The 22,898-nt window shown below is 48.2% G+C and overlaps 2 protein-coding genes and 1 non-coding gene across 4 annotated transcripts; 2 read left to right on the forward strand and 1 right to left on the reverse strand.

Moving 5' to 3' along the window:
- The first annotated feature begins 611 nt into the window (after positions 1 to 611).
- Positions 612 to 2,008, forward strand: UCN (urocortin). Its single transcript, XM_036873307.1, has 2 exons — positions 612 to 712; positions 974 to 2,008. The coding sequence occupies exon 2, from the start codon at positions 987 to 989 to the stop codon at positions 1,365 to 1,367; it is 381 nt and encodes a 126-aa protein (XP_036729202.1). The 5' UTR covers positions 612 to 712; positions 974 to 986; the 3' UTR covers positions 1,368 to 2,008.
- TRIM54 (tripartite motif containing 54) lies at positions 1,901 to 22,295 on the reverse strand. 2 transcript variants are annotated; one of them, XM_036873300.1, is made up of 9 exons: positions 21,775 to 22,295; positions 6,599 to 6,771; positions 5,895 to 6,066; positions 4,021 to 4,116; positions 3,108 to 3,341; positions 2,826 to 2,845; positions 2,585 to 2,709; positions 2,354 to 2,446; positions 1,901 to 2,046 (listed from the first exon to the last, which is right to left on the reverse strand). In XM_036873300.1, the coding sequence occupies exons 1-9, from the start codon at positions 21,940 to 21,942 to the stop codon at positions 2,036 to 2,038; spliced, it is 1,092 nt and encodes a 363-aa protein (XP_036729195.1). In that variant the 5' UTR covers positions 21,943 to 22,295; the 3' UTR covers positions 1,901 to 2,035. The 2 variants fall into 2 exon arrangements, with proteins under 2 accessions (XP_036729195.1, XP_036729194.1); XM_036873299.1 differs by having other exon boundaries at positions 2,826 to 2,848; positions 21,775 to 22,294.
- TRNAW-CCA lies at positions 11,464 to 11,536 on the forward strand. Its single transcript has one exon. It is a non-coding gene; the product is annotated as a tRNA-Trp (tRNA).
- Positions 22,296 to 22,898: the final 603 nt, after the last annotated feature.

Consider the following 22,898-nt stretch of genomic DNA (forward strand, 5'->3'; position numbering starts at 1 on the left):
TTGTTGTCTGAAAGCACCCTGACCAGAGGCCCTCTTTTTTATGGTGCCTCAGTCAAACAGCCCTAGAATTTAGATCCTGGGGCTAGAATGACATCAAAAATCCTGGCAGCTCAAGCTGCCTCAGACGCCTCTTGGGTGGGTACCATGATGGTAGCTGAGTGCCAGCAGTGCTGTCCTGATTGCCTCCATTTACAGAACTGATAGCTGGGGCAAGGGACTGGGTCTGAGCAGGACAGCATTCTCCAGAGACCTCTGGCCCCTTCTAGAGGCTGAGGACAAGGTCAGCACCATGGACAGCCCCGTGGTCCAGTCTTCCTTTCATGTGCCAGAGAAGACTGCAGATCTGGACTAGTCTGGTCTGGGGACAGGCCCCCTGGTCACTGCTGGCTGTTCTAAACAGGTGAAGGACTCTCATGGCTGGAGCAATCTTTACTCCCCAACAGGCTTCTCACTCTCTTGAGCCAGGTGTCACTTCCAGAGACGCGCCCCACGGGGTCTCGCAGCCGCAAGGGTCGGACTCGAAGCTGCGGCCGTCATTGCTCTACAATCAGTGCATGTTCCTCGCTGACGTCAGCCGGAGCTGTCCTGGCGCTATATAAGGCTGGCGGCAGTCCCGGGACAGACCCCGTGTTCCCCAAGGCGCCCTCAGCCCGCCCCGAGGGACCGAGACAGGAGCTCCTTCCTGCAGGGTACAGACGCTCTCCGGCAAACTGTGAGTGGCTCTCAGCGTCCGCCCAGACTCCCTCAGCACCGGGACTGCGCTCAGCTCACCCACCGCGACCCGCCAAGAGGGAGGGAGGGAGAAAAGGGTGGCACAGGACTGGGCAGCGGCTGGGGCTGGAGGGAAGGCTGTGGGCACCGGGCAGCAGTCGCAGGGGCCCGACAGGGGCGCTGGAAGTGCGCGGGAAGGGGAGTGGCTCCCCCTGCGACTGCCCCTGGCGCACCTCACCCTGCGCTGCGCCTGTGTGTCCAGGGCCGGTGGTACCATGAGGCCGGCGGGACGCGCGGCGCTGCTGGCGGCGCTGCTGCTCCTGGCACAACTGCGCCCGGGGAGCAGCCAGTGGAGCCCGGAGGCGGCGGCGGCCGGGGTCCAGGACCCAAGTCTGCGCTGGAGCCCCGGGACACGGAACCACGGCGGCGGGGCCCGCGCGCTCCTCTTGCTGCTGGCGGAGCGCTTCCCGCGCCGCGCGGGGCAGGGCCGATGGGGATCCGCGATCACAGGCGAGCGGCCGCGACGGGACGACCCTCCGCTGTCCATTGACCTCACCTTCCACCTGCTACGGACCCTGCTGGAGCTGGCGCGGACGCAGAGCCAGAGGGAGCGCGCCGAGCAGAACCGCATCATATTCGACTCGGTGGGCAAGTGATCGGCGGGGTCTGGGGCCCCGGAAATCTCGACCCCCATCCCCCACCCCCGGGCTGAGACGTGCGCGACAGGAACTGACCCAGTCCCGCGGGGCTAGAGCGGCCTAGGGATACCCTGAGCACTCTCCGCGTTACTAGTTTTTAATAAAAGTGCCGAAGAGCCGTTGGCCTCTGCTGCGGGGCGCGGGGAACCACAGCAGGGTGTAAACCCGTGGGAAAGTGGGGCTCCCAGGTCGGCGAGAGGGGACCAGATGCTGCGGGAGGGCTCCGCGAGAACGGCTTTCAGCCAGGGTCCTGCGGTCCCCATCGTCCCCAAGTCTCCCAGGAACTCAAGCCCCGGTGCCGCCGCACCACCCCCGACCCTCTTGGCACTGGGCTTGCGAATCCGTGCCTGATATCGAGGAGGTGCCCAATAGGGGTTCATTCCACTTCCGCCCCCGAAATGGTCCCAGATTAGGAGAAGGTTGGGATGGATGGTGATGCGATCGTCGCCGAAGCCGAGGCTGAGAGAGTGAGCAGTGAAAGGAGCTGCGGGTCGGGACGCATTAGCCCTTTATTGAGCCCCTCCCCCGCGGCAGCGCTCCGAGCTGGGTGGCGGGTGGTCCCTGCTCAGGTCCTTCACCACCCGAGCGCCAGGCCGCGGGTGCGCAGCCTCCCCAACAGGGGCGAGTCAGTGCAGGCCTGTCCCCGGGAAAGAAAGCTCGGTGGGCGGGCGCTCCAAAGAGACAAGGCAACTCCGAAGCCCAGCTCACTCCCTTTCCCCAGCCAGGAGGGTTTCTCCTCCACTTCCCCACCCAATTCGGACTCCCAAACCCCCAGAGGAATGGATGGTGGGAAAGAAAGTTGTACTTCAGCACGCGCGCTAGGGGGCGCACCCCTCCTGGTTGAGGTTGGGAGTAGGGGCCCCAAGCGATCCCTGATGCAGCAGAGAGGGAGATCGCCGGGGGAGGGGCCGTACCAGCCAGACCCCGCCAATGCCCACACTCACCTTCCGGCCCCTCCAGCCGCTCTTCCTCTGGCCCTGCGCTGCCCTCTTCCCCGTCCAACGCTACCTCCTCATCCTCTTCCTCCCCAGAAGCGCCTGGGCGGAAGGAAGGCTGGGTGAGCTGGAGTCCCCGATTCTCTGGCCGTCTTGCACCCATCCCCCGACCCCCAACCTGGAGGGTCTGGACGCCTAGTCCTAGCGGCCCGCCGCCCCCTCCCATCCTGGCTCCCTCACCTGGCTGGAAGTCGATGGTCCTCAGCATTTCGGCCACATGCTCCACGCTCACGGTGAATTGCTCCATGCTTTCATAGCCCGGCTCCGGCCGTCCAGCCAGCTCCACCTTTGACATTGTCCCGACCCTGCGGCAACCGCAGCTGCAGCGGCTCATTTGGAAACACCCAGCACCCTCACCCCCTCCCGGTGGCAGCGGAGCCCCCTCGGCCCCTTCCTTTCCCTTCCCACTCCACCTACTCACTTATTGATCAGCTCCTTGGCCTGCTGCAGGGAAGAAAAGAGGGTGAGAGTAAGCATTGTGCCAACCTCTGGCAAAGTCCCATTTCTGATGCCCAACACAGTCCTGCGGGGTCGGTGGGGATGCGCGTCCCAATTCGTTAAGGAAATAATGCACTCAGAGTGGGTGATTTGCCCAAGGCCGTGGGGCAAGTAGGTGCCAGAAATAAGACTTGAACCCGGTCTCCGCGTGTCAAGGCCCCCACTGCAGCCACTAGGCAGCCTGACACCATCCCCCAAAGCCCACCTGCAGATAGAGCGCCATCTGCGGTTCCTCCATGGACTGGATGGCGGACTCCACCAGCTTAGAGGAGGCCTCCAGGTGGTCTCCGTACTGGCGGATGAGGGCCCTGACGCGCTGCAGCTTCTCCTCCTGCTTCCGGGCCAGCGCCTGCAGCAGCTCACCCTTACGCTCCTCCAGAACTGCGCACAGGGCCTCAAACCTCTGGTTTAGCAACTGCTTCTGCCTCCGGCTGTTGTCCTGAAAGACCGGAAGCAAGGATGAGACCTCATAACTGGGAGAGCACGGGGCTACTTGTCCCACTCCCAACTTAATGGAAGTCACAGACAGCCAAGAAGAAAAGTGACCTGTCGATTACACCACAAATTAGTGGCAGAGACAGAACTCCAGCCAAGGGCTGCTGATTCCCAGATCTTTTCAGTAATAATAATGATATATATTTTGTTAAGGTTTAATTGACATATAACATTATATTAGCTTCAGGTGTACAACATGGTGAATCAATATTTGTATATATTGTGAAATGATCACCACAATATGTCTAGTTAACATCCAGCACCATACATAGATTACAAATTTTTTTTTTCCTGTGATGAGAACTTTTAAGATCTACTCTCTCAGCAGATAACACTATATTTTAAAGAAGCTTCATGAGTGCTGTCTATATTACTTGTATTATCTCATTTAATTCTCAAAAAGATCCAATGAGGTAGCTAACATATCATTCTCTCATCACTATTTTATATAGTTAAAAACAAGAAAAACTGAACACAGAGAAGTTAAGTTACTGGACCAAAGTCACAGAGCTAGTCAGGGACAGAGCTGGGATTCAAACCAGCAGCCTGGTAAGCACATCCCACTACTTGTGATCCACCTCCAGGAGTCCAGAAACTTTCCCTCCCTCCCATCCCAGGCTCACCTCAATGGTCTGGCACACCTCTTCCATCTGCGTGATCACTGCTTGCACACGGTCATTGCCTGCCACCAGCATCGAGATGCCATCACCGAGCTCACTCTGCCACACACACAGGCCAGCACTTAGGGCTGGAGGACCTAGTCAAGAGCTGTGCCCCCCCCCCAACCCTGGCCAGGCTGCCCAGGAAAGGACTGCCCCCTCCCCTCCACCATTAGGGCATCTTCAGGGCAGCTCTGACAGAGATCTAGAGAGTTTGGAGCCATTCAAGAAGTGTGGAAGCACACTCTATGGATTCTGGAAGGAGGTGGAGAGAGGAAGTCCTCCACCACCAAATGAGAAAGGAAGAGACATTCACCAAATATCCACCAAATGCCAGGCACTGGCCTAGATGCTTTATCTGTAGATTCATGTCTTCCATCAATTTTGAAAAATTCTTCATGATTATCCATTAGGATAATATTGCCTTTTTTCCATTCTCTTTATTCTCTCATTCTGTGACTCTGATTAGATATATGTTAGACCTTCTCATTCTCAACCTCCTCATCTCCCAGTGCTGTATTCTAAGTGGTTTTTTCAGTCCCCTCTTCCCCACCTTTTTTTTTTTTAATTAAAAAAATTTTTTTTTTTGCTGTGCCCTGTGGCTTGTGGGATCTTAGTTCCCTGACCAGGGATTGAACGCGGGCCCTCAACAGTGAAAGTGTGGAGTCCTAACAACTGGACCGCCAGGGAATTCCCCAGTCCTCTCTTCCTGAGAGAAATCTGTCATTTAATTCATCCTTTGAATGTTTTATTTCAACAATTATATTTTCATTTCTAAAAGTTGTACTTGGTTCTTTGTCAAATCTGCATTTTTGATAGTCTATTATTGCTTTTTAAAAATATTTATTTATTTATTTATTTTTGGCTGCATTGGGCCTTTGTTGCAGCATGCAGGATCTTTGTTGCAGCACACGGGCTCTTCATTGTGGTGTGCAGGCTTAGTTGCCCCACAGCATGTAGGATCCTAGTTCCCTGACCAGGGATCAAACCCTTGTCCCTGCATTGGAAGGCAGATTCTTAACCACTGGACCGGCAGGGAAGTCCCTATTGCTTATTTTAAAATTCCATTTTAAAGCATTTTATGCAAAGTGACTTTCCGTTCTTCAGTAATTCCAGTATCTGAATTTCTTTGTGTATCTTCAATCATGAGCTAATCTTTTGTTGTTCTTAATCTAAGAAAAACCCAAGGCCTAAATTGAGGGTTTTTCCTCCAGGCAGAATTTGCATTTGCTTTTGTCAAAAGCCAGGTGGCACAACTGACCACTTTAGGGATTCCTGGGATTCCAGTTTAACCTGGGATCCTTGGGGGTCCTCACTGCAGGCCCCCCACCTTTTAGGAGTTTGGAGGCATAATCTCATCTCTCTAGTTCAGTAATAACTTGCCCTGTGGGAAATCCTGCCTTTTCCGTGCTTATCACTCAGGGTTCTGTTCTCATCCCACTTCCCCTCCTCCTCTCCCCACCTCACCGGCACTTGGAGCTTTCCTTTACTTCCTAAGTGTCTACCAATTTAATTTTTAAATTATGTTTTATGTAGAATCTAGATGTGTGACAGTGAGATGGCCTTGAGAGTCCACCATACTGCATCCATTTCTCATTTTATCCTTACAGCTCTCAGGGGTAAGCATTTTCATCCCCATTTTACAAGTGAGGAACGTGAGGGCCAGAGAGGTCAAGTGACTTACCCAAGGTCACACACTGAGTCACGCATAGACTTGGGACTTCAGCCCTGATCTGCCTGCCTTTGAAACCAAGTGGAGTAAGAGGCTATAGTTTGAGACCCTTTCCTATGTCCCCACCCCCACACGCCTGCCGCCTGCTTCCTCTGCTGCTTGATACCTTCTGGCGTTTGTAAATGGTGGGCAGTGGGGCCACCTCACAGTCCTTGTGGGCACCGAAGACCTTGCAGAGAGAGCAAGTGGGCACTTCACAGCTCAGGCAGTAGATATTGATCTTCTCATCTTCATGCTCCTCGCACATGAGGTGCTGCTCAGCCTTGGAATGCAGCGGCCTGGAGGGGAGCGGACAGGGTGGCAGGAAGGTCAGGGGCCAGGCTGGGTGGGGGGCAAGAGTGTGAGGCTCCATGAACACCTTCTCTTCAGCCTCCACCACCCAGCGCCACCTTCTCTGCCCCTGCAGCTGGTGCTGTGGCTGGGCAGGCGAGTGACTTCCATGGGGCTCTTCCTTTGAGGAATAGAGCTATGGCGTAGCGGAGACCTAGATCCAAGAGTAGTTTCTATTCCAGGGCAGGGAAGTCCTGTGGGGCGGGACGTCATGGAGGGTTGGCAAGGACCTTGCTGGTGGACGGCCAGCCCCTCCCCAGGTGAAGAGGGGGAAGCACTAACCAGGAATCAGAGGCTGCCTGAGCTGGGTGACCTGACGAGCTGGGGGGCAAGTCCCTCCTCTTCTCAGGTCCAGTCCTCTCATCACTAAACTGAAGAGGCAGGTTGATCGTTTCAGCTCCTCTCTTCTGGCCCTGATGGGTTCCCTGGCTGTGTCCCAGGCCCTGCACTTTAGAGAAACAAGAGACCCTAACAGCTCACCGGGAGGACTCCTGCTTGTAAATGTCGATAATGTTCTCCACTAGCAGATTCCGCTGCAGGCCGTAGACACCATGTCGGTCCAGGACAACCTCATGCCTGCAAGACGGGCAGCGGAAACGGCCTCCTGAAGACACAGTGGTGGAGCCCCGGGATTGCCACAGAGGGTTTGAGGCCTGTGGGGATGGGGAGCGTGAGAGAAAGGCACAGTGAGTCATGGGGGAACTGGGAGGAGGCAGGGGGAATATCACGGGGACTGGGGAGTAGGAGAGTGGTGAAGAGGAAGCATCAGCTCTTTTCTATGGCTGGACGCGCCTCTGAGAGCAGCTCTTGGTGGGTGGCCATGGAGACTTTCCCACCTTTGCCTTGTTACTCAGCCCACCTCCTTGAGTGTCCCTACATCCAGAGCCTAGCTTGATCAAGCCTAGTTAGGGCAATCTCTCCTCAAAGCGGCCCAGCTTGGAGCTGTGGGGAGACATTGACCTCAGCAGGAAGGCCAAAGTAGGAAATGGACTCTGAGTGTTGCAGTCCTCCAGCCTGGGGCTCTCACGGGCCACATCTGGGGGACGTTCTCTGCAGCCACGGTCAGGGGCACGGAGACAAGTGCTGAACAATGGGGCAGACATATCGAGCCGGGTAATTCGGGAAAATCACTCCAGGGACTGGGAATCAGGAGTCCTGGGTTCTTGTGCTGCCCCAACACTGCCCTACTATGCGTATTTGGGCAAGCATTCAACCTCTGTACAATTAAGGACGAGATTGGATTATTTATTCTACCATAAACATTGAGTGTGTCAGGTAATTGCTAGGCTCTGGGCATAAAACATGAACAGGTACATCACATTACCCTCAGGGAGAGCAAACTGACAACCACATCCAGTGGGCTGCGTGTTATGACAGGAGGAATCTCAGAAGAAGGGTTTACCAGAGCTGCTCACCACTTCCTCCCGCTTACACCTCTTAGGGAACTTGCTCCATCGCATCCTAAACGGGAGAGCCCTGCCATGGCCCAGGCCACAGATGCTTGGCTCAGAATTGAGGAGGTGATCACCTGACCCAACAGGACCAATCAAATTTTCTCTCTAGGAACTTGGAATCGAGTCACAGAGGCTGAGGTGACTAGACCATTTGCAGCTTTTGAACTGAAAAAAGACTTGTGAAGTTGGGCTAAAAGCTGACATTGTGGCCACCCCAAAATCTGTGCAAGTGGATGGTGTGAGGGGTCAGACACTGTGAACAGAGAAGGCTGGTCTGCAAGGAAGAGAAACAGTCAATCTGGGGAGAGCAGCAGAGATGAAAGACTGGTAAATACTGCTTATTGTTGCTCGATATTCACCCCTTCTTCTTCAATAATAGAGCCCCTGAGTTTTTAGCAAGACACATGGAATAAAAACCATGTGACCAAGCCTCCCTTCCAGCTGGGTGTGACCAGGTGACTGCGTCTGGCCAATGGTATATAAATAGAAATGTTTTGTGCAATTTCTAGGAAGTATCTTTAATGGGAAGGGCATGCCCTACTCCTCCTCTTCTCTCCTCCCTGCTGGCTGGAATGAAGGTGGACTGGCAGGACTTCCCTGGTGGCGCAGGGGTTAAGAATCCACCTGCCAATGCAGGGGACACAGGTTCCATCCCTGGTCCAGAAGATCCCACATGCCGCAGAGCAACTAAGCCCGTGTGCCACAACGACTGAGCCTGCGCTCTAGAGCCTGCGAGCCACAACTACTGAGCCCTTGTGCCACAACAACTGAAGCCTGTGTGCCTAGAGCCCATGTTCCACAAGAGAAGCCACCTCAATGAGAAGCACGCGCACCACAACAAAGAGTAGCCCCCACTCACCGCAACTAGGGAAAGCCTGCACACAACAACGAAGACCCAACGCAGCTAAAAATAAATAAATAAAGTAAATAAAAATTTTTAAAAATATGGACTGGCATAGGTTGAAGCAGCCATCTTGAGCCATGAAGTAGCCACATGTCAAGAATGGCAACAAGATAAAAGGAGTGAGTCTCTTATGAGGCAGTCCTGGACTGCCTACCCATACTTTCACTGGAGAGAAAAAATTTTACCTACTTGAAGCCATTGTTATTTTTGGTTTTCTGTCTTTTACAGCCGAACCTAATCCTAATTGGCTGGAACACCATGCACTCTTAGAGAGTAATGGAGAGAGAGTCACCTGTGACTTTGTATGTTCAGATGTATTTCCCGCAATTGGGTTCCATAAAATTCTCCAAATCCTTATGCTATACATCAACCAGAAGGACCCTAATGCGTGTGCAGCAGCACCTATAGCACATAGAGGGCATCCAAGTCCAGAGTCTTATTTGATCCTTTGGTAGCAAGAGATGTAGGCAAGGCAGGAAATGTGGCCCCACTGTGAATTGGGTGACTTATCTTGGGGAGAGTGACAGGCATATCATAAATATTACATTTTGGGGGAATTTTTTTTAAAATTTATTTTATTTATTTATTTTTGGCTGTGTTGGGTCTTCATTGCTGCACGCGGGCTTTCTCTAGTTGCGGCGAGTGGGGGCTACTCTTCATTGCGGTGCATGGGCTTTTCATTGCGGTGGCTTCTCTTGTTGCGGAGCACAGGCTCTAGGTGCGCGGGCTTCAGTAGCTGTGGCATGTGGGCTCAGTAGTTGTGGCACACAGGCTTAGCTGCTCCGCGGCATGTGGGATCTTCCCAGACCAGGGCTCGAACCTGTGTCCCCTGCATTGTCAGGAGGATTCTTAGCCACTGCACCACCAGGGAAGTCAGGGAATTTCTTTAGAATTATAAGAAGTTAACATTTTAGCCCATCATAAAGCTAGAACGGATTAGCTTGAGATTATTCAAGGCTGTGTTTGTGCATCTGTCCTTCTCAGTAACTGGAATTGTATGAATATTGTTGAGTTTAGTTTAAAGACTGGGTTAAAGTGTGAGATCACTGGGCTTTTGTTTGCTTAATACAATAATCTTTCAATATTTAGAATCCAAGTGAGCAAGATGGTGTTAGGAGAGCTCTAAGCCTGCAGACTTACTCCTGGAAGGATCTTACTTCTCTTTGATTTGCTGGTGGCAAGCGTATAAAGGTGCTCAGTTAATGTCTGAATGGGAGGAAAGGGGGCGTATTCTAAAGTTTTGACCCAGAGCAAAGACAAACTGCTAAGTAGCCTCTCCTAACCTCCCTCTCTCATTGCACTCTTCCTCTATACTCATTATTTAACAGTCAACACATGTTTTCAGGGCCTATTATGTGTCAAGCACTGTGCTGTGGGCTTTCCAGACATTACTGAATTAACCCTCAAGAATTTCTTGTAAAGATGGTGGAGGAAATGAACATTTACCCCCTAACTTGGACTACAAGAAATATAACCACAAGGCTAACACCTATTGAACACTTAGTTTATGCCAGGCTTTGCTCTAAGTCCTTTTATTTGTATTAATTCATTTCATCCTCATATCATTAGCCCCATTTCAAACATGGGAAATTGTAGCCCAGAAAAGTTAAACAAATTTGCACATGGTCATCAGCTAATAGGTGGCGGAATCAATATTTGAACTCAGGCACTCGGACCCCAGAGCCCATCCTAATAATCATTATACTGCATTGTCAGATACAATAAAATTTAGGCCAATTGAAGAATGATGCCCAGAGCTAACATTTGTCTCTCTGAGCCTCAGGTGAAACATTTTAGTAAAAGAGTCATGAAGGACCAAACAACCTGTCACACAGAAAAGAGAGGACAGCCTAAAAATCAACTTTGCAACTGTGCAACTGTGGATTGAAGTTATTTGAGCAGAAATAAACAAAAGATGACCCATCAAACCAAGATCCCGTTGCCACGGAGCGCTAAGAGGGCCCAGCGGGCAACCAGAATGATCTGCTTGTCTGTGAAAAGAAGAAATAGCTCAAATCTCAGGGGAGATGGATCTACACATGCCCCCATGGTAGATAATTCATCAGATTCTGTGTGAAAAATATTCTGAGGCAACATAACCAAATTGGGACACTCAACTGCCTACTAATCCAGGTCATACCCCTCTGTTTTCCAAAGAAGCCAAAGAGCTAAACAGAGATTACAAACCAATGACAACATCCAGCTAGCCAGTCTGCATTTAGGAGAACAGAGGAAGGAAGCCAAGGTAAACAGGGTTGAGTGAAGAATTCACCCTCAGCACCAGATAAAGCTACCCCTATACAAAGAGGAGTGATAAGCAGAAGAGATCTAACAGGAGATACAAGCCAAGATATTACAAAAAGAAAAGGGAAAAGAAAGCAAGATGAGCAAAGGACAGATGAAGAAAACCCTCTGGAAGAAGAATTGCTCCAGCAAACAATTCAATTTCCATCTAACATTTTTAAAGAAATGAAGAAAACATAGTCTCCTTAATTAAAGAAGAGATATAAGGGAGCAAAGCTGGAAGAAAAAAGTGAGCTGGCAGAATTAAGGAAAGTAAAATATGTTATCAACATAGAAAGAAAATTCACATTTGACACAGTAAGAAGTAGAATATATGATACTGATAAAAGTCACATAGATTTTAGTAGAAAATAACAGAGACACAAGTAACCAGGACTGCATGCTACAACATGGATCAACCTTGAAAATGCTGTGCTAAGTGAAATAAGCCAGTCACAAAAGGACAAATACTGTATAATCCCTCTTATATGAGGCACCTAGAATAGTCAAATTCACAGAGACAGAAAATAGAAGGGTGGTTGCCGGGGGTTGGGGAAGGGGAAATGGGGAGTTATTATTTAATGGGTACAGAGTTTCGGTTTGGGATGATGAAAGTTCTGAAGATGGATAGTGGTGATGGTTGAACGACAATGTGAATGTTCTTAATGCCACTGAACTGCACACTTAAGACTGGTTAAGGGACTTCCCTGGTGGTCCAGTGGTTAAGACTCCACGCTTCCAATGCAGGGGGCCCGGGTTCAATCCCTGGTCAGGGAACTAGATCCCACATGCTGCAACTAAAGATCCCACATGCCACAACTAAGACCCAGCCAAATAAATAAATAAATAATTTTTAAAAAAGACTGGTTAAGATAGTAAATTTATATTATGTGGATTTTACCACAGTATTACAAAAGAAAAGAAAAAGTAATCAGGACTTGTTGGGTTATCTTGGCCAAGGGTCCTACTTCAGACTCCCCACATGAGGACTGACCTCAGGGATTGGCCTGAGGTGGGCAGGCGAGGCACTCTACCTCTTCATCGCTTCCCCACCTGCCAAAGAAATTTCTGTGGTAGCTCATCCCACTGGCTAACCATGACCATTCTCCCGGGACCAGGGCCTCTGAGAGGCAATCAGTACTCAGGCAGTCAACCGTCCATCCCTTGTTTGAAGAACACCACCTTTCTTGGGAGCTGGAGAGCACACAGGGCGGGCGAGGCGGAGGGTTGCACCGCTTTGGCCACAGGGTGGTGCTGCTCCCTGGAGCAGATGCCACAGCTGAGCGCAGCTTTGCCATTCATCCCTGGGTCCCAGAGTCCCTCCCTCTTCCACAGCTCAACTCCTCCTGCCATATCCTACTTCTGGTTGGCTTTCCTCCTAACCTCGAGGGCACCCCTTCCTTTCTGTGATGGCTTTGGCAATGTTTCCCCCACCCAACTCCACACCGCCCCACTTCCTTTGCTAGACCCTGAAGCATATATATATATACACGTGTACATATATGCCCTTTGGTACTGGGGCTAAATTTGACTGGTAATAAAATAGTAAAGTTTTTCTTTTGCATTTTCCAAGCCCTCGAGCTTATGGCCCAACACGCATGTTGCTTAGAGGCCTCACTGTGCTACCCATGTGCTCAGTACTTCCCCCAATACAGCATACATACTGAGGACAGGTGTGAAGATTTCAGGTGATACCAGGCTGGACATTTAAATTTTTTATGTGTTTATCTCAATGCATATTAGAAAAAATAACCAGCCTATAAAACTGGTGATTTTTCATGGATTTTGTCATTGAGAATGATAAATATTTCAACTTTAAAAGTGAGTTCTGGGACTTCCCTGGTGGCGCAGTGGTTAAGAATCCGCCTGCCAATGCAGGGGACACAGGTTCGAGCCCTGGTCCGGGAAAATCCCACGTGCCGCGGAGCAACGAAGCCAGTGCACCACAACTACTGAGCCTGCGCTCTAGAGCCTGCGAGCTACAACTACGGAGCCCACGTGCCACAGCTACTGAGCCCTTGAGCCACAACTACTGAGCACGCGTGCCACAACTACTGAAGCCCGCGTGCCTAGAGCCTGTGCTCCGCAGCAAGAGAAGCCACCGCAATGAGAAGCCCACACACTGCAAGGAAGAGGAGCCCCCGCTCGCTGCAACTAGAGAAAGCCCGTGTGAAGCAATGAAGACCCAACGCAGCCAAAAATAAATAAATTTATTTTTTTTAAAAAGTGAGTTCTTTTGAACAACATTGTTAATCAACTATACTCCAATATATTGTAAAATAAAAAGTTTTTTAAAATGTGAGTTCTTTTAAATAGAAATACTCAAGCATAGCATAGGTGGTACACAGCTTTGGCAAACATCAGGAAGGTGAAACGAGAATGAAGTTTGGGACGTTTGCTCTAACCCTTTTCTGACTCCCTCCCCTTATCAAAACTTGTGTGTCTTGCATCCCAAACCTTTTGCAAATGCTAGGTGGCTACTTTGAGAAAGTCACCTGTACTGGATATGTAGATAAAATTGTTACCCATTCTTGGCAACATCTCTATATTTTAACAGAGATGATATGCCGGATGATATAGGGAAAGTAACACTGATCTGAAGATCTGGTTTGGGATTTGCCATTTATGACCTTGGGAAAATAATTTCTCTTAGGGCTCAGATTTCCTCAGATCTAAAAAGAGGATTCGTACTTAGCACTAGCTCCTTTCAAAGGCTGATGTTTTCTGAGCAATGAGCCTTAATGGATATATTTATGGTAAGAATACTGACCAGTGTGGGGGAAGGGAGTTGTTGGTTTTCATAACAACCTTCTCCTCTCATATGTTGCAGGCCACCGTATCCCACTCTGTTTAAAGTTTTGGCTCCTGTGATCCGGTATCTCACTTGTTTTTGCCAGTCCCTAGCTGTCCCTGGATCGCCCTCTTCCTGTCTGATGTCAGCACTTCCTGAAATCCCATCTCCTCTGAAACAGCCCCAGTGTATTTAGATGGATTTATACATTCTACAATTTGTATTATCTGTGAGGTTTAAATTTTACATAATACACCTGTATTATTTTTGTAACCAGAATGAACAGTAAAATTGCTTTTTCAGATAGTTAACATGCTGGTTATTTAATAGTAAAGATTAAATGAGTTATAGAGGAATTATTATGCAACTATCTTTAACAGTTCTTAACATGGGGAGAGACCCATGAAAAAAGCAGGATATAAGTCTGTATAGACAGTAGGATCCCAATTTTGAAATGAGTGATGGGATTTACAGGATTTTAAAATTTCTTCTTTGTAGTCATCTACATTTACCAAATATCTTTGTATAGACCATGAAATTACTTTATAAAATACATAAAATAAAAATTAAACATTTTGGCAATCATTTCCATTGAGTGATAGAATTGTGGGTGATTCCTGTTTTTTTTTTAATATAATTTCCAAATTTTGTACAAGGACTTTGGGTTTGGGGGAAAAAAAAACCCTTTACTTTTAAAAAGTGCAATGCTCAATCCTGCCGTGAATGAAAAGGGGGCGCTAGAGTGACAGGCGAGTTAACAAGTGAAAACGCTACTTAGGAGACCGTAAGGAACCATGTTAGTTCGAGGGAGGAGGTGTTTAAGAAGATACCATTTGAAGACAGGGTAGACAGGAAGCAGGAGATGGTCGTTAGGAAAGAGTTTCAGGAGACCAGAGATACTATAGGAGTTTAGGTTACAGACAGAGGAGTCCTGAGACGGGCGGGGGTTGCGGGGTTGGGGGGCAGCTAGAAAGGTAGGTTTTACCAAGAAGGGCTTTTTTTTTTTTTTTTTTTTGGCTGCGTTGGGTCTTCGTTGCTGCACGCGGGCTTTAGTTGTGGCGAGCAGGGGCTACTCTCTGTTGCGGTGGCTTCTCTTGTTGCGGAGCACGGGCTGTAGGCGTGTGGGCTTCAGCAGTTGTGGCACGTGGGCTCAGTAGTTGCGGCTCGTGGGCTCAGTAGTTGTGGCTCACAGGCTCTAGAGCTCAGGCTCAGTAGTTGTGGCACACGGGCTTAGTTGCTCCGCGGCATGTGGGATCTTCCCGGACCGGGGCTCGAACCCGTGTTCCCTGCATTGGCAGGCAGACTCTTAACCACTGTGCCACCAGGGAAGCCCCCAAAAAGGGCTTTTTAAAAATAATTGTGGTAAAATCATGGAGGGCTTTGAATCCAAGGGTAAAGATCTGAACTTAACTTTATAGGCAAGGTTTCTAAACTGCAAGAGAAAATTAGAGTGAATATTAATCTAACAGAGGTGATTTGGATACATGGGAGAGGAGACTATGGCTTTTGCTTCTGATCTAAAGGCACAGATCAGAAGCAAGAGCCATAGTCAGTGCAGGTCACAGGCTTGCCCTCAGATAGTGGCAGTAATCCTGCAAAGACTAGGGATGCCAGAGGTGGAATCTGGCCAATCACTTGGCTGTGGGTGGGCTGTGGGGAAAGGAGGGAGTAAGACAATTCAGGCATTTCAAGCCTGGATGCTTGGGGAGACACCGGAAGCTGTATGCTGTATACATTTCGTATGACAAAATGTATAATTTTGTCAATTATACCTCAACAGAGCTGGGGAATAAATGCTGGAGAACTTAACCTGGGGGCCAGAGCCCCCAAAAGATCCATGACTACAACTTAAGGGGTCTGTGAGCCTCGATGGGAAAACAATTACATCTTCATTTTCACTAACGTGCCTAGCAGAACTTGAGCGCTTTCTTCAATTATGAAGGTAGGCGACAAACCACATAGGTTTAGTAGTACCTGTGACTTTGTCACCAACAGAAATCACGGGTATTTTCATATCGCATTACAGTTGTTGATCAAATCTCCAAAAACAATTTATACTTATCACTACTTCTAAACTATAGTAGTTATTAGGCCCACTGTTCCTTCTCTCCTTTTTTTTTTGGCTGCACCGCTAGGCATGTGGGATCTTAGTTCCCTGACCAGGCATCGAACCCATGCCCCGTGCAGTGGAAGCGCAGAGTCCTAACCACTGGCCCGCCAGGGAATTCCCCCATCTCATTATTTAATGTGTTAATCGAGAAGCACATATATTACTCTATCAAAAAACATGTTCTAATTATTTTGGTAATTATATTCCAGCGTTTCTCAAGCTTTTTTTTCACTCCTGCCTCTTCTAAGAGCCTTTTAAGACATTTCCCCCCAATTGCTATCCCCCGCAATTAAATTTTAACACCACAAATCTTAAAAATGTCAAACTCATAGAAGCAGAGATTAGAAAGCCAGTTGCCAGAGGCTCGGGGTGGGGAAATGGGTAGCTGTTGGTCAAAGGGCACAAACTTTCAGTTATAAAATGAAGTTCCCGGGAGCTGATGTACAGCATGGTGACTGTAGTTAATAACACTATGTTGTGTACTTGGCAACTGCTGAGAGAGTCTAGACCCCTCACACACAAACATGGAAACGGTGAGGTGATGGATGTGTTAACTACCTTGATTGTGGTAATCATTTTACAGTGTATAGATATATCACATTATCATGTTGTATACCTTAAATATATATAATTTTGTCAATTATACCTCAACAGAGCTGGGGAATAAAGTTTTACATAAGAGCAGAAAATAAATAAAAAGTAAAATTGCAATAAATTTTTTTTAATACCACAGATAAAATTGGAGCAATATCACCCCCACTGAGACTGCATGCTGTGTTCTAATGCAACTGGCTTTTTCTTTATAATCATATATATTTTATGCACTTAAAAACCCTGTTCTTAAAAAAACACACATATACATTGTCCTTAGGATCCATAGGCTTCACAAACTAAAAAGGGATCTATAGCACAAAAAGAGATTACTTCCTGCCCTGATCGTGAGCCCCAGATGGTCTCATCACAAATAGGAACTTTATACTCTGAGGTGCGCATGGCAACTTCCTTAATACGTCTCCATAGCTGACAGTCTCCACCTTGGGCTAAAGATCTCTCAGCTGACCAGTATCCAGTTAGCATAAGCTATCTTCTGCTTCTGTTTATCTTTCTATTTTAAGACTAAGAAATAGCTTTGCTTAAATCTTACATTTACACAAGGGAGCCAGCCCCATAAAGTAAAATTTCACAGGCCAATAATGTGATGTGTAGAGAAAATTCCATCACTCTAGGAAACAGAACACCTACATTTATGTCCCTACTCTGTCCCTTTGTTTGTGTGACTGTAACCTGTTTCCTGTGTTCTCCCTTGTAAAATGGAAATAACATTGATTCTAACTCAAATGGAATCACACATATGAAGGTACTCTATAAATTATAAAGCATTGTACAAATGGTTATTAAAAATCTTAATCTAGACCTTAAAAATATATGACCACATAGAACCACAGGACATGAAATAACTGTTCTTTCTTCACTGTGAAGGATAAAATGGAATGGAATAAATACATGGAATTCTAGGCCATGATCAGGGGTTTTGTGTGGCATAAGAGCTATATGGTGCCTTCTGTTTCTTTTGTAATTGTCCATGGCATCCAACAGAAATGTTCCATCTAGAAAGATGCTCCGTGAACGCAGTTTCTCTATCAAATCTATTCTTATCTCAGAATGTTTTCCCACTTTCCTGGCTATCCAGAGTGATGCTGATTGCAGATACTGGCCCAGGATGTAAGGGGGCTTGTTGGAGGCTACCTCCCCTAAACTATTGGCCTGGCCAGTGATGAATAGTGGACCACGCAGATACTCTGGGCCAGACCCTCAGAATACACTGGAGAAACTGGGAAAATGGTGGCAGAAGACCAGACGTTTGGTCTGGTGACCTTGGCCCTCTTCCTCTGAGCTTTAGAAGAATACAGGCGTTGGCGGCAAAAGCTGAGCTGTGGGTGGAGAAGGGGTTTTGGGTGGTGAGCTAGCTCTGCCCGACAGAACCTAGCAATGAGTGTGGCACAGGGGTTTGTCAACGGAGGCTGGCTGAAAGGAGGGCTGGTAAGCAGAAGAGTGAGCCAAGGTAGGACACTAGTAACAGAATGCAAAGTCCTGAAAAAATGGAAATCCATAATGATATTTCTTGAATTTGTGAAATCAGATTGTTAGAATTACAAGGATGTTAAAGATCAGTTTAAAACCTCCGTTTCATCCATACATGTGTAAACAGGCTTGAAGAGGTGAAATAGCCTGCTTTACATCACATGACAAATTAAGGAAGAAGCTGGTGGGACTTGAGCCCAGGAATGCTGAGTCTCTGTCTATGATTTTGTTTCCCACTCAACCCAGTTTCTTCCCTAAAGTAAGATTCTAAGCCTGCTACAAGGTTAACACAATTCACAAAATTTCAGTGAACCAATTTCTCAAAAAGGAGACCTGCCCAAGGCTGGGCTGGGGTGGGGATGTCTTGGTGCCCTCAGTAGCAGGTGGAAGTGGCCAAGGAGACAGGCTGTGTAGGGTTTTCACCAGCTGGCCTGTACTTGATGACAGCAGGTCCTAACAATTAGCTGGTAAAGAAGTGGAATTCGGGATGAAGTAAAAGAGGTCATCTCTTTCCCAGACTGCCCTTTATGAGAGAAGGAGACCCCTTTATTGCTATCCCCATCTCTGTAAATCTCTCCCTACATGGACACCCTCCAGAAAAGCTGTTTCTGATCAACCTTCTTACAAGGCCTTCTGGTTGCCTGTTAAGTTACAACAGGTTGCAGCTCATAAACAAGTGCCCACAGTGAAGTGGGGGCAGGTATAAAAATAAACCGAAGGCTGCTTTAAAGTAGTTTAGGAGTGAATAGAGTTTACAAATTCAGAAACACATGGGAAGATGTTTGTGTCAAATTCCCACACCGACAGCTTTCCTCTAGTCAAAATGCTTGGTAGCTGAGTGGGTGCAAGTGTGGGGAAAGAGAGAGAGAGAAATTAGAGGGTAAGGTTAATGTGGTGTTTTGGTGTTTTATTCTGTTTAAATTCAGAGAGAGAGAGAGAGAGAGAGAGAGAGAGAGAGCTGTATCACAGCTCTGAAGAAAACTAGTTAAATTGTGATGGCAACTATGTAAAAATATGAGACAAGCACTTGAAAGTAATATGCAAACATGAAAATAATTGTGTTGGAGGAGGTGGGATCATGGATGATTTCCTCCCAAACCCTTAATACGGTTCAACATTTTCAATGAAAAAAAAAATTTTTTTCTTTTTTGGCCGTGTTGTGTGGCATGTGGGATCTTAGCTCCCCAACCAGGGATTGAACCTGGGCCCTCAGCACTGAGAGCTCGGAGTCGTAACCACTGGACTGCCAGGGAATTACCTCAATGAAATATTTTAACTTTTAAGATTTTGCTTCCTGGCTCTTTTGTTAACCTGATGTTATAAGATCATAATCCCTCCAAATTCTTGTTTGTTGCCCATCACAGCAGTTTTTAGGACAGCAGAACACTGGGCATCATCTAAATGTTTCAGAGTGCAGATTAAACAGACTGTGGCCCAGCTACAACAATGGACCACTATACAGCCATGAAAAAGGAAGGTGCATTAACTATTTTTTTTTTTTTTTGGCTGTGCCGCAAGGCCTGCGGGATCTTAGTTCCCTGACCAGGGGTTGAACCTGTGCCCCCTGCAGTGGAAGTGCAGAGCCTTAACCACTGGATCACCGGGGAAGTCCCAAAACGAAGGTGCATATCAGAATGTGCGGATATGAAACAATGGCCAAGAGAGCGAACAAAGGCAGGTATAGGATGAATTTAGTTTAAACGTGTGTGTATACACACACACACACAGAAACGTCTACCGGACCACGGAAAATTTCTGGAAGTATACCCAAGAAAGTTGTTAATGGCTACCTCCATCTGGAGAAGGGAATTACATAGGGCCTGAGGTGAAGATTCACTTTTCATGATATAAATTCCTATAGCGTCTGAAAAAAAAAAAAAGTGTGTGTGTGGGGGGGTGTATAATATACTGGTATCACTTTTCTAAGTCCTATTAACTTTCTAGGCAATGTTCTAAGGGTGTTCTTCCTAAGTAGTTTTAAGAGAGAGAAACCACAAGTCCTATTCTTGTCGCCATACTTAGAAAACAGACAATCTGATTATGCCTAGAGTTGTCAAAATGTGGAGGCAATGTGTGAAGAAACTAAATATGCTCATCTTTCACAGGGAGATCTACTGAGATGTATATACATAAGTGCAGCTGAAGAATTGGGTCAGCCTCCCACCAGGCCACCCCAAATAAAGCAGCAAGGAAATGAGCTGTTCAACTTCTCTCCTTGGAGGGCCCAGGGGTGCCCTGCACTCTAAAAGATACACAGTAGTCCAGATGCACAGAACCATCCCAAAGCTCTGGGAATCATGTTCTCTCCCAAATATTCTGTACCAAACAATTCCCAGGTCTCTCGGGGCCCAGATCAGTATTGCAGAGCTTCAAGGAACCAAAACAGTGTGTCTAGATACAGAGGATGGACTGGAACATCTTCTAGCCTCCATATGGAGGACCGTCCCTGGGTCCTCTTCCCAACGACACTGTGTGCCATGTACTTTAATATTCTGACCAATTTTTTACAGAACACGTTACCTTCACTTTCAAAACTTTGTTTTGCTTTCACATATTTCAGGCTCTAATGAAAAGACGTTTCACTACAAATTCATGAGGAGGGATGGCAAAATCTTTTTGTCATTCCCTCCTAGGCATCTCAGCCTGAAGGATGTTCAGTGTTACTAAGACCGAGGGAAAACCCAAGATAGTGGGCAAGGCATAGCCTCTGGTACATGACTTAGTGCCCGGGATAAGCAGATCCCAGAGGGGGAAAATCACTGGCTCCGAGGTTCTCTGGAGCCAAATAATGGCAGGTTTGGACACGTAGAGGAACAGGAGATGGGCACAAGCCTTGATGGGAAGATGGCAGGAGAGACCATGGAGTTCAGTGAAGACGGCAGACAGCAAAGGGTGGGTCACAGGGCACAGTTGTGGACCTGAATTAGCCAGCCCATTATTTTCCCCCAAACATGCTGCCCCTAAAGAACTTAAAAGGGAAACATTTTCTCGGTTAAGTTGAAAATCACGTGTTCAACACATTTCCTCATAATTTCTGATACAGATGAAGAATATGTGCTCATGATGTTCCTTATCGCTGCCATGCCTACTAAGCCAGCCAGCTCTGGTCTATTCTGAGTTTTCACTTCATTTGCAAGGGTGTGTGTGTGTGTGTGTGTGTGTGTGTGTACGTGCCTTTATCCCTCACTCTCCCTGATCTTTGTTCATTTTATAGGTTACTAGAACCTACACCAGGGCACGGGGCAAGAAAGAAAACCCATTTATATAAACCATTCTGGTATGTGCTTTTATTTTTGAAACCAGGAGCTAAAATGATATCTGTGAATTTGACTAGCTATGCTTTGCTCCATGACCACACATAAGCCAAGACTGGTTACATTTTGGGGAAGCAAAATTTATTCTCTGCCTTTTCCCTGCTTAAGTGACCTCAATCCCTTTTAACAAGCAGGTCCCTTTACTGACCAGTCTGAGGGGGGACACAGGTGTGAACTTCAGCTGGGGAGGATTCCCAGTCCCCTGCCCACTGTCTAACTCTGCCCCCCCAGAGACGGATGCGTTCGGCTTTGCTTTAAATACAAATAGTTTCACTGTCATCATGGACCTTTCTCACAGAGTTTATTTTTTAACGTTTCAGTATCTCACTGCTATTTTCTCCAGATTTTCCATATTGTTCTCGAAATCTCAAACTCCAAACTGGAATGCAGAGTCTAGCACAGACTGTCACACAGCCTGGTGGAGGATCGCTTCCCTCCCAGTTTCTAAGGGGGTCTCCTTTCCTCTGTAGATACCAGCATCCCAGCGGCTGTCCACGCACAGGCTGTACACGCCAGCCTGCAGAGCAGCTGCTGACTCATGCTTACTTTGGGATCTGCTAGGACCCCTGGCTCTTCTTCTGCTCTTCAGCCAGGACAGCCACCACCCACCTCATGGAACCCTCCTCCCATCACCTTCTGGGATCTCAGCGCTGACCCGATGAGAAGTCTCCCACGAGTCTGCACTGCTTTACCCGGCCCTGCCCCGGCCCCGGCCCACCTGGAAGACGTCATTGGCACACTTGCGGCACAGGTTGTGCTGGCAGGGCAGGATCACCACCGGTTTGGAGAACATCTCCAGGCAGATGGGGCAGATGAGCTGCTTCTCCAGGCTGTCCATGCTGTGTGCATCCCCGAGCAGCGGCTTGAAACCCACTGTGAAGTTCATCCCCTCAGCAATCGTGCCTACCCTGGCCTTGACCCTGGTCCTGGCCTTCCCTCACTGCCTCTGGACCCTTCCTCGTTTACTTTAGACAGTCTGCGGATTCTTGTGTTCCCTTCTGTTGCTCACTCCCGAAATAGCTCTGCTATCTCTTCTGTCCCTTCCTCTAACAATTTGCCTTGTCTTAGATCGCTGTTTTCAGACACTTCTCTGTCTCTCCTGAGTCTCTGCTCTGTACCCCAGCCAGGCACACGTAGCTTTTTCTATCCCTCCCTCCCTGAATGGCTCTGTCCCTGGAAATTTCTCCTTTTGTTTCCCAAACCACTCTTGTCCACTCTATGGGCGGCACTGTTTGTCTCTCACTGCCCAGAGAGGAGATTATTTTTTAACGTGGGGGTGGGGAACAAGGGGCATGTGTGTGTGACATTCCAGCTCCCAATTTAGCTCATGTAAGGTGAGCCACAGCTGTCACCGAGTGACCCTGACTCACTCAGGAACGGGTGACTCCCTTGAGCAAGAGCCGGGGTGAGCTTCACCGCTTATGGTGGAAGGTAGGACAGCAAAGTGGCTCTTACTCAGGGGGCTCCTGTGAGCCCCTGACCCCCATGCTCTGGCCCGGGCCCCTCTTCCAGGGCAGTGACACAGAATCTGAATCGGCCTGTATGAGAGGCACCATCCATGGCTCGGGGTGGGAGGAAAGATCCTGCCAGACCTACAGTTAGTGAAAGTTTCTGCCTCTGAGGCTTAGCCAGTGACCTTGGCCCTCTTCCTCTGAACCCTGTGATTCAGAACAAGGGCACCAGAGATGAGAGAGAGGTTCTGGTTCAACACTTCTGGACCCATTTTTGTTTTTGCCCAGACCTTTCTTATATCCCCCTAGGAAAAGAAGCCCAGGAGGCTGGAGCTGGCAGGTGTGCCAGGGCCTGGAACTACCTCATGAGCACGCCCCTGAGAAAGTATGG

Source organism: Balaenoptera musculus, chromosome 13 (genome assembly GCF_009873245.2).
Source record: "Balaenoptera musculus isolate JJ_BM4_2016_0621 chromosome 13, mBalMus1.pri.v3, whole genome shotgun sequence".
Lineage (NCBI taxonomy): Eukaryota > Metazoa > Chordata > Mammalia > Artiodactyla > Balaenopteridae > Balaenoptera > Balaenoptera musculus.